This window comes from Amblyraja radiata, chromosome 1 (assembly GCF_010909765.2).
Source record: "Amblyraja radiata isolate CabotCenter1 chromosome 1, sAmbRad1.1.pri, whole genome shotgun sequence".
In the NCBI taxonomy this organism is placed as follows: Eukaryota; Metazoa; Chordata; class Chondrichthyes; order Rajiformes; family Rajidae; genus Amblyraja; species Amblyraja radiata.
In genome coordinates, this window is record NC_045956.1 from 28,004,433 (window position 1) to 28,016,581 (window position 12,149).

Here is a 12,149-nt window from a genome sequence, read left to right on the forward strand (position 1 = left end):
TCCACACAGACAGCACCCGTAGTCGGGATCGAACCCGGGTCTCTGGTGCTGCAAGACAGCAACTTGACCGCTCCACCACTGTGCCGCCCACAAAACTGGTGAAAGTTAATTCAGTACAATCTGTGAATCACTGTGGTTTGTATTGCTTAGTTTTTAACGAGTTGACAAATCCTCGCATGTTTTTGTTCACTATTAAACTACCATTAACGTTTCCATAACAAGCAGCTAAATTACAACGTGATCTGGAGTGCAGATCAGATCAAAACCAGAATAAATAATCCAATGAACATCTTGAAGTAATATATTTATACAACTAGTAGGCGTTTATACAATATTTAGCCACCTTTATTTTTTTTCCTGTTTATAATCTGTAGAGGCCAATTTTCTGGATTCTTTCAAGAGAGAGTTAGATAGAGCTCTTAAAGATAGCGGAGTCAGGGGATACGGTGAGAAGGTAGGAACAGGGTACTGATTGTGGATGATCAGCCATGATCACAGTGAATGGAGGTGCTGGCTTGAATGACCTATTCCTGCACCTATTGTCTATTGACTTGCTCCCAATTCTAATATTTCTGATCACCATCTTTACTCTCTTTTTAAAATCCTCCTTCACTCTCACCCTCCCGCCCCAACCTAAATCAACTTTTATCCCCACAACACTTATATTTTAAAAGGCATCAATCAAATGTGCGGCTAAAGTTGTTTATTTTGAATGTAATGTATTCTTGCAGTTGGGGAGTGTGATTTAATAATATATATGTGTGGGAAGGAACTGCAGATGCTGGTTTCAATCGAAGATAGACACAAAAAGCTGGAGTAACTCAGCAGGACAGGCAGCATCTCTGGAGAGAAGGAATGGGTGAAGTTTCGGGTCGAGACCCTTCTTCAGACCAGTCAGGGGGAAGGGAAACAAGAGATAGAGATGCTGATGTGGGGAGATGAAGAACGATGAATGAAAGATATGCAAACAAGTAACGTTGATAAAGGAAGCAGGCCGTTGTTAGCTGTATGTTGGGTGAAAATGAGAAGCTGGTGCGACTTGGGTGGGGGAGGGATGGAGAGAGAGGGAATGCCGGGGTGACTTGACAGAAAAGTTGAGGCTTGCAGTTAAATAATCCAGACATGAAAAAACAATATTTGCAGTACACTTGTTTAAAAAAAGGCAGATCTTTAACTAATAACTGTAATAAGCTTTTAAGTTACAAATAAGTTGAAAATGCACCCATTCATTAATACACAACATGAAAGACCAGTATTCACAATTTCAACGTACCTGTACTCCCGTCAAATCCTCCAACTGCATAGAGCATTCCATTCAGCACTGCCGCTCCCAGCGTGCTGCGTCTGTCCTGCATGTTAGCATTGTTGAACCACTGGTCTTTGACTGGGTCATAAGAATCAACTGTTCTCACCCTTAAAGATCCATTAAAACCGCCAACAGCATAGACTAACCCGCCCATACACATCACACCTGCAGAAAATAAGGATAAAAATGTCATTCGTCAGGGATCCAAAGTCCACTAAAGAAAATGTAGCTCTCCAAATAAGAGGTTCTTCGCTGCTCTACATGGGATGGCTGGATAAAAACATTAGTTTTGGTACTATTTAATTAATTTATTATTTCCCCACTGCACAGACATTACTGGTATTGATGATAAAAACTTGTGTTACCAGTTGTGATATAGGGATGGTTTGTGGTCAGCTTTAAACTCTTTGGGCCCAAATACTTGCTTCTGTGCTGTCTCTCGGACTTTTTATGTCGGCTGAGGTACAAATATGGGCATGTGTAAGAAGGGACTGCAGATGCTGGTTTAAACTGAAAATTGAACAAAAAGCTGGAGTAAATCAGTTGGACCGGCAGCATCTCTGGGGAAAAGGAATAGGTGACATAGATGGGTAGGTTGAAAAGTTAATCAACTTTGACCTTTTCATTCTGAAGTGTTTTGTGAACAGAAAATTAAATTAGGGACAGAGTGGAGCTGCACACTAAATCTCGTTGCACTGACGTGCAATGACAATAAAAGATATATTATTATTATTATAAAAAAATATTATTATTATTATTATTATTTCAGTATTTCTTATTTCAGTAGTGTACCAACTCGTGTGCACCAATGCTTAGTTTAGTTTGGTTTAGGAAAACAGGCTCTTCGGCTCACCAAGTCCGCGCCAACCAGCGATCCCCGCACATTAACACTGTACTACACACACAAGGGGCAATTTTACATTCATACCAAGCCAATTGACCTGCAAACCTGTATGTCTTTGTAGTGTGAGAGGAAACCGAAGATCTTGGAGAAAACCCACGAGGTCACGGGGAGAACATACAAACACCGTACTGACAGAACCCATAGTTGGGATCAAGCCAGGGTCTCCGGTGCTGCAAGCACTGTAAAGGGCCTGTCCAACCTGGGCGTTATTTGCGCGTCATTTACGCGACATCATTTACGCGTCACGACACACGAAGCGACATCATTTACGCGCGGCACGCACGTGATGCTCGCATGGCGCATGGTGAGATATGGTGGCATAGGCAGTGACGCACGACGCCCCAGGATTTTTGGATTCACAAAATCTTCACCGACAGGCCTTTAAGGCAGTAACTCTACTGCTGAGCCACCGCGTCGCCCTGGAATAACCTAATTTTGTATTGCAGATTCAAATAAGTCTGATGAGTATAGGAAGCCTGATTATTTCTTTGTCTCAAAATCCAAGAACAGTGTATTGAAAGGAACACTGCAGGACAGATCTCACTTTTTCCATGTTTATCCTTGCATCTATGTTTCAATAATGCAATATATGTAGGAAGGAACTGTGGACGCTGGTTTAAACTGAAGATAGACACAAAATGCTGGAGTAACTCAGCGGGACAGGCAGCATCTCTGGAGAGAAGGAATGGGTGACGTTTTGGGTCGAGACCCTTCTTCAATAATGCAAGTTATACTAAAAACAGTCTTGTCTATAACTATTGACTATGCCACACTCAAAAAAAGGTTAAAAAAAAGTTATAGAACTTATGGCAACATTTACATTTAATTTGTGCATTGATGTATCCTTTTTACAATATTTAAAGCACCCAGCTAATCTGAGAGAAGATATATCCTATGTTGCAAATTATCTCAAATTGCTTTAATATTTGTTCGGTTCTGCCATTAGTTTGATAAAAAAAATATTTCTCCACCAAACTCTATTAGCTTCAAGAAATCCTTGATGCAAATGCAGCAGTAATTACAATTTGATGCAGAGAGTTAGGGCTCAGAAAGGAATAGCTGCGATTAAGAGATTTATAAAATGTAATATTTTTCTAATGCTTCCTTTCAATGTCTATTTCTCTTTCAGTGCAGAATTTGATTTCAATTTGCCCCATTTTAATTTAGAGTTAACTTTCCTTCTTTATTGGTCTTTTGAATATTTTCAATTGTTAAATGTTGCCATTTACTGTTGATCATGATACTTCAGTTTTAGCAGCACAGATTTGCATTGATATGAATTTGCATTGATACGAATCTTGACCCAAAATGTCACCCATTCCTTCTCTCCAGAGATGCTGCCTGTCCCGCTGAGTTACTCCAGCATTTTTTTGTCTACCTTTGATTTAAACCAGCATCTGCAGTTCTTTCCTACACGATATGAATTTGGAGCTGAAGTCTAACAGGACAGGTTTCTGCAAGATCTAGCTCTATATTTGTTCACTGAACTTTGGTTCCAAACAATGTCTTTATCCACACCCTAACACCAGGTTTTAGAATGTACTACAATAATAATCAGTTGGATTCACCAAAAAATTCCACTGCACACTACATAAATATAATACCAAACATGATGAATATTTCTACCATAAAACCTTATGGTAAAAATTACCAAAGCTCTTAGCCTGGCACATTCATTTCGCTTCGGCAGCTTGCAGCCCAGTGGAATTAACATTGATTTCTCTAACTCCAAGTAACCCTGGCATTCCCTCTCTCACGATTCCTCCCCCACCCAAGTCGCACCAGCCTCTCGTTTTCACCCAACAGTTAACATTAGCCCGTTTCCTTTATCATTGTTACTTTTTTGCATATCTTTCATTCATTGTTCTTTATCTCTCTACATCATCTCTCGTGTATATCTCTCGTTTCCCTTTCCCGTGTCTTTCAGTCTGAAGAAGAGTCTCGACCCGAAACGTCACCCATTCCCTCTCTCCAGAGATGCTGCCTGTCCCGCTGAGTTACTCCAGCTTTTTGTGTCTATCTTCGGTTTAAACCAGCATCTGCAGTTCCTTCCAACACATTCATTTAATGCTCCAAAGCCATCCTCCACATACGTTATTGTGTTGGTGTCTCCTAATCAAAGCAGAGTCGCATTACACAGATGGTTCTAAACCATTTTAGAGTCAACGTACATCTGAAGTGTAATCACTGTGTAATGCGGCTAATGAGGCAATTAATTTGTACATGCAAACTATTGTCATACAAACAGCAATGAGATAATGACTGTCTCAGTGATCTTGGAAAAGGGAGAAATATTGGCGAGGAAACCCTTCCTGTTCATCACAAGAGTGCAATGGGATTTTAAACAGGCTTCCGATAGCATTAGAGGAAACAAATATGGCAATAGCAACAGTACAGCACAGGGGCGGCCACGGTGGTGCAGCGGTAGAGTTATTGCCTTACAGCAAATGCAGTGCCGGAGACCCGGGTTCGAACCCGACTACGGGTGCTGTCTGTACGGAGTTTGTACGTTTTTCCCCGTGACCCACGTGGGTTTTCTCCGTGATCTTCGGTTTCCTCCCACACTCCAAAGATGTACAGGTTTGTAGGTTAATTGGCTTGATAAATGTACAATATAGTGGGTGTAGGATAGTGTTAATGTGCGGGGATCGCTGGTGGTCCAAAGCGCCTGTTTCCGCGCTGTATCTCTAAACCAAACTAGACTAAAAGTACAGTGCTCCCTCAGTACTGTACTGAGTTTGTAATCTTCAGAGTAAAACGATACTGTGAATGGCTCATTTGCAATCATGTAGAAACAAAAAGCTGGAGTAACTCAGCGGGACAGGCAGCGGGAAAGGAATGGGTGTCGTTTCAGGTCGAGACTCTTTTTCAGACCATGTATTGCCTTTCCGCTTACTGGTGAGTGCGCAACAAATGCTTTTAGGATGATATTTCAGCTCATGACCCTTTTTCATTCATTCCTTCTCACCAGAGATGCCGCTTGCCGCTTGCTGAGTTACTCTGGCATTTTGTGTCTATCAACTGATTTATAGCTTGGTCACACAAGATGCTGGAATCTGGAACAATAAACAATCTGCTGGGAAAATTCAGTGTGTTGAGCAGCATGAGTGGGGGAGAAGGAATGATCGATGTTTTGGGTTGAAACCCTGCATTAAGATGAAGTGTGGAAAGTGAAGATAGCCAGCAGTAAGAAAAGGACATGACGAAACAGGTGGCTTGAGCAAGCAGCTAGCAGAAATACTGCCGTACAGCTCCAATCATCTAGGTTCAATCCTGACCTCTATGTAAATCTCCATCAACCTCATCTATTGCATCCGCTGCTCTACATCGGTGAGACCAAGCACAGGCTTGGCAATCGCTTCGCCCAACACCTCCGCACAGTTCACATTTTTTTTTTTTTAATTTCAAAATAGTCTTTATTCAGGTAATAAATATATGCAATACATGAACCGTGCAAAAAATGCATCCGACATTTTCAGAGGCTATACAAATTGTTCAATAGTCTACATACATTGCTCAAATTTCACAAATTTATCCCCCACCCTTGCCACTCCTGTGGTCCACTGGTGTGAAATCCCTTCCCTTATTTTGAGGGGCATCTCCACCACACCCTGCCCCCCATGTCCAGCAGCGGAATGACCCTAGACTGTGGTCCTCCCCCACCGAGCCTTGGCGTTGGCTGCACCGAGCTTCAGTGCGTCCCTCAGCACGTACTCCTGCAGTCTGCAGCGGGCCATTCGGCAACATTCCCCGACGGACGCCTCACTCTGCTGGGTGGTGAACAGCACTCGGGCAGACCAAAGAGCATTTTTCGCCGACTTGATGACCTTCCAGCAGTCAGTCTCGATGTCAGTCTCTGAATGCGTCCCTGGGAACAGTCCGTAAATCACAGAGTCCTCTGTGACGGAGCTGTTCGGAATAAACCGTGACAGGGACCCCTACAGTTCACGTTAACCAACCTGATCTCCTGGTGGCTCAGCACTTCAACTCCCCCTCCCATTCCGAATCCGACCTTTCTGTCCTGGGTCTCCTCCATGGCCAGAGTGAGTCCCACCGCAAATTGGAGGCGAGTCCATTTCGCTTGGGTAGTTTACACCCCAGCAGTATGAACATTGACCTCTCCAATTTCAGGTAGTCCCTGCTTTCTCCCTCCTTCCCCTCCCCTTCCCAGCTCTCCCACAGCCTACTGTCTCCACCTCTTCCTTTCTTCTTCCCGCCCCCCGCACATCAGTCTGAAGAAGGGACTCAACCCAAAACGACACCTATTCCTTTGGTCCATAGATGCTGCCTCACCCGCTGAGTTTCTCCAGCATTTTTGTCTACCTTCTGTGTAAACCTTGTCATTTACTGCAGATCACAATACTTCACCATTTCATCGCCTTAGATTTGCATCAATATGAATATCGAGCTAAAGTCTAACAGGACAGGTTTCTGCAAGATCCAGCATGATGTTTGTTCACTGAACCTTGGTTCCAAGCGATGTTTTTATCCACACCCTATCACCTTGTTCTAAAACATACTACAATAATAATCAGGGAAACACACCGAGATCCTCCACTGCAACACCATATATATATATATATAATACAAAATATGATTAATGTTTCCACGACACTTGATTCTTGCTGTGGGCAGATAATAGACTCTCCCGGTGACCATAAGGGCTCCACCCACATCTCAAATACATGATAGGCAGTAGGTTAATTGCCGCAATAAATTGCCCCTGATGTGTAAATCTATCAACGACCCTCATTTTCAACCACACAGTTCAGTTTATTGTGATGTATACCAAGCTTTTCACTGTACCTCGGCACACGTGACAATAAGCAGAACTGAACTGAGAGGTTGAAAATAGGGAAAGTTGGTATGTAGGGAGAATAAAATAGTGCTAGTATATAGTGTCAATGGGTTTTAGATGTTTGGACACAGACTAGATGGGCTGAAGGGCCTGTTTCTATAGTGTACGACTCCATAACCCATCAGGTATCCACGACCAGCAGTCACGGTGGGCAGCGGTAGAGTTGCTGCCTTACAGCGAATGCAGCGCCGGAGACTCGGGTTTGATCCCGATTATGGGTGCTGTCTGTACGGAGTTTGTACGTTCTTACCATGATCTGCGTGGGTTTTCTCCGAGATCTTTGGTTTCCTCCCACATTCCAAAGATGTACAGGTTTTTAGGTTAATTGGTTTGGTAAATGTAAAAATTGTCCCTAGTGGGTGTAGGATAATGTTCATGTGCGGGGATCGCAGGTCGGCGCGGAACCGGTGGGCCGAAGGGCCTGTTTCCATGCTGTATCTCTAAACTAAACTATAAACTACAAGACTTGGCTATGCCACAATCTGTAAACCTACAATAGTATTATCTATCTATCTATCTATCTATCTATCTATTCATCTATCCATCCATCCATCCATCCATCCATCCATCCATCCATCCATCCATCCATCCATCCATCCATCCATCCATCCATCCATCCATCCATCCATCCATCTATCTATCTATACATAACTAAAACTCTCATCTTGTTATCTTCCGGTTTGCGTTGTTTTTACATTTGCACAAACCCGGTACTCGATAGCGCTACGAGTGGGGAAGGTAGGGAGGGAAGTGGGGGTTATAGGGGGAGGTGAGGAGTGTGGGGACAGAGGGATAGGAGGGGGGTAGGGAGGGGAGGGGAGTTATGGAGAGAGGGAGTGATGGAGGGTAGGGGAAAGAAGAGTGAGGGAGAGGTGAGGGAGGGGAGGTAGAGACGGGGAAAAGGAGGGAGGGTGAAGAGGAAGTGGAGAGAGTGCTGGGGGATGAGGGGAAATGAGCCGCACCTGCGCAGTTGGGGGCTATGGGTGAGTCGTGGAATATTGTGTTGGGGGATCGGGTTGGTTGGGGTCCAAGCCTCCCATTTGACATGGAACCAACGGGTCCCATTTAGCATTGTACTGTTTAGAATGTAGAAACAAAGAAATGCAGATGCTGATTTATAACAAAAGGACAAAGTGCTGGAGTAATTCAGCGGATCAGGCAGTATCTATGGAAAACATGGATAGGCGACGTTTCGGTTTGGGACCCTTGGGGGGGGGGAAGAGAGGGAGGCCAAAGAAAATAATGTTCACGACACAATTGCAGAATCCAGAAGGACATTCCAGTGCAGGATTGAAGATGTCATCATTGTAAAGTAGTGTTAGGTTGAAGTCCCTGCCTGAAGTCCCTGCCTACTGTCTTGATCATTCCTTCCCTCCAGAGATGCTGCCTGTCTCGCTGAGTGACTCCAGTTGTGCAGTTCCTTCCAACACAGAGATATTACTGGAGTTCCTTAATCAACGTCAATAGAAAGAATTGCATTGTTCCATTCCAATAAAACATGCTTGACTTGACTCTTAAAACAGATAAACCTGCCATAGTGTTGCCAGGAGATTGCTGTACACAAATTGGTAGTTCCTTCCTTAGATTATAACAACATCAATATTTATTCAGCTGGCAAAAGTATCACTGCAGTTGTCAAGTTTACAGTTCTGTGCCTTGCAAAGATGGGACCACCATCCTCGGAACATGGCCTCGTGACTAAACAACAACTTTATAACAATATACATAAGAAATCGGAACAGAAGTTCACTGTGCAGTCCTTTAGGCATGCTGTGGTCTGAAGAAGGGTCTCGACCTGAAATGTCACCCATTCCTTCTCTCCAGAAATGGTGCCCGGCCCGCTGAGTTACTCCAGCAACAGCAGTTCCTTCCTACACATGCTATTTTATATGACAGGCGATCTAATTTTTGGCCTCAATTGCACTCTTCTGGCCGATCTCAATTAAGCTTGGCTCGCTGACATGATTTACACAGAGGTCAGGATTGAACCTGGAGCTGTACAGCAGTTCACTTCATCTCAACCACACTTAAATGACTTGCGTTTAGTTTATTGTCATGTGAAATCAAAGTTACAGTGAAAAGCTTTTGTTGCGTGCTAACCAGTCAGCAGAAAGGCAATACATGATTACAATCGATCCATTTACAGTGTATAGATACATGTTAAGGGAATAACGTATAATCAGGCCTCGAAATTAACAGTTGCCCGGGTGCCACTGACCACTCAAAGTGCCACCGGGCAACCTAAACGGCGAGCTATTTTACCTGGCTTGGCAACTTGGTTTATACCGTCTACCGAAGTGTGGCGTGACGGAGGGTCGGAACGAATGACGGGCACCACGCGGCAGCGGCTCCATCTCCTCCTCCTGCTCCTGCACCCCGCCCGGCCTGATAACGGCCGCTGCTGCCACTCCGCTTTCAAAGCAAACCCTTGGAGGAGGGAGGTGTCGGTCAGAGGCGGAAGCAGAGTGGAGGGGGGGGGGGGGGGGGGTGAGGATAGAGCGCGTTGATTGGACGAGGGAGACGTGCCAAAACACTCTCGGCAGACCTGCACCGCAGCTAGGATCGATCCCGGTCTCCGGCGCTGCAATCGCTGCTGAACCGCCACTGGACCATCCCCGTCCCCCACGCCCGCGGGTGGCCAGAGGCGTCGGGAGTCAGACTGGAGTGGTGCCCCTAGGCCCACAGCCAGCGCAGAGAAGCAGCGCTAAACCCAGCTCACTCTGCTTGTCCCTGTCTGGATTGAGACGGGACTGTAGGCGAGACAGGCAGAGTTCAGCTGCATTTAGCGCTGGATTGAGCTGAAATTACCGTTCACAGAAGCCTCCAAATCCTCGCGCGTTAGTGTGAGTGTGCTCATGCGCGCGCGGCTGATATGTAATTCTGTCCCCGGTCCCCTCTACATTTTGATAGCGATTTCCGTGCCTGACAGGGATGCCCAAGGCAGCGACGATGCCGGTGCTGTCCGAGGAGCGCTGGCCTTCCTTCCCACATCCTCTGCCCCTTCCTCTCTCTCCCTTGTACGCCCCCCTCCACTCCCCTTATCCTGAGATACCCCCTCTCCATCCCGCACTGATCCCCATTTCTGCCTCTATTCAGTCCTCACTGACAACCCCTGTGCTCCCCTCCTCATCTACTCCCCCCCCCCCCATCTATTCATCCTGCACTGATCTCCCTATCCACCTTGCATTGATTCTCCTGCCACTCCCCATCAATCTTACACTGGTCCCCCCAATTCATCCTGTACTGACCCCCCTTCCCATCCATCCTGCACTGCTCCTCCCCTTCACCCAGCACTGCTCCCCCATCCATCCTGCACAGATTCCCCCCCCCCCCCAATTCAACCCACTGTCATCCCCGCGCTCTCCCCTCACAATTTTACCTACTCCAACCAACACGCACTAATTCCCCTGCCTCAATCCATCCATTCCTCACCGATTGCCTTCTCAAGCCCCCCACCACCATCTATCCATCCTGCACTGATTCACACGCACACACACCCCCCTCCCGACCCTATTGTGCTGGAAATGTCTTCAGAGCTAACATCGACTATGTTTGATAACGGAATGCGATCAAATATGTTTTCATTCCCAATGTTATTATTTGTTTTAATCCATAAAGATGGATTAATTAAATTGTGAACATGTGAAACATTAAAACCGCAGTGTTCGATTGTCTCTGCTACCGTTGACACGTTATTACAGAATTCATTTTAATGGCGAATCAATGCTCTTAATATGGAGTATCAGTACTGTAGTTATTTACTGAGCAACATTCACAACTATATGTTGGATTTATCCAGGTTTTACTTCTACAGTCAGTCATATACATCACAAATTTGATCAGGAGTTATTTCAGTTGAAATTTTTAAGTTAATTCTGAAGTGGGAATGATGGAAAAAGCGTTTATCAACAATTTTTTTTAAATTATTGCTTACAAACTGGGTATCTTCATTGCTGTTCACAACACATACATCTAATCTGAATGTCCGGTAATGTGGCGTCTTGACACCTTTAAATATATTACCAAAAGAACATTTGCTGCATTTATGTCCTTTGGCCATCTCTTGTTAGTTAGTGTAATGTTTAACCTGTCAGATGGGTATAGTCAGATTTAACAGCCATTATCATAAAATGCCTTTAGAAAATTCCTTGCAACCTGTATATTTTGTTGTGGATAAATTATGTGGGAAGCGAGAGTGTTTCTGTACCAATAGCAATAACGACCCATGCTATGGCCATGTCATGATAATTTTCGGTCCTTCACAAAAAACATGCTTGCATCAATCTGTAGTGTGCATGGTTAAGCATATATGTTATCAAGGTCCAGGATTTATTAACACAGGTTGATCATACGCTGAATAATCCAACCACATTTTTGTTTGGAAGTGGAAAGAAATAATAAAAATTGCATTAATTGCAATGTGTAAAAAGAGTTGAGATACTGTATTATAATTTTGCTGCATGTCATTGTGGTATATATCATGTCTTGATTGGTGAATTTGTTAGTTTGTGACTATATTTGAAGCAGAAATAATATGTGGATGCTTAATTTAGCATAATTCCGACTGGTAACGTCATGCAAGCCATCTTAAATGACCACCTAAACTGTCATTTGGCAACCTAAAAAGCTGCCAAGGTTGCCCGGCTGGCAACAGGGAAAAAAAGTTAAGCGAGAGCCCTGATAATGGGTGACGTTGCGGGTCTAAAAAAGGGTCTCAGCCCGAAACGTCATCCATTACTTCTCCTTCTTTCTAAACTTCTCCTTCTAAAGCCAGCAAAGTTCGATCAAGGATAGTCCGAGAGTCCGAGATTAACATCAGTGGTTGGAAGGTTACTAGACAGTATCCTGAGGGATAGGATTTCTACGCTTTAGATGGACAAGGGCTGATTTGTGATAGTCAGCGTGGTATTGTACGTGGGAGGTCGCGTCTCATGAACAATTATTGCGATTTTTGAGGATGTGACCAAAGAGGTTGATGTAGACATTGCATATGGACTTCAGCAAGGCATTTGTCAAGGTTCCGCATGGTAGGCTGCTCTGGATGGTTAGATCGCAAGGGATCCAAGGGGAGTTAGTTGAAT

General features: G+C 44.5%; 1 protein-coding gene across 2 annotated transcripts in view; it reads right to left on the reverse strand.

Moving 5' to 3' along the window:
* Positions 1–12,149, reverse strand: part of klhl2 (kelch like family member 2) — a 134,649-nt gene that overhangs the window by 17,632 nt on the left and 104,868 nt on the right. For both annotated transcript variants that reach the window (XM_033019091.1, XM_033019100.1), the window contains exon 10: positions 1,274–1,471. In XM_033019091.1, the coding sequence (XP_032874982.1) occupies positions 1,274–1,471 (198 nt within the window). The remainder of the gene's footprint in view (positions 1–1,273; positions 1,472–12,149) is intronic.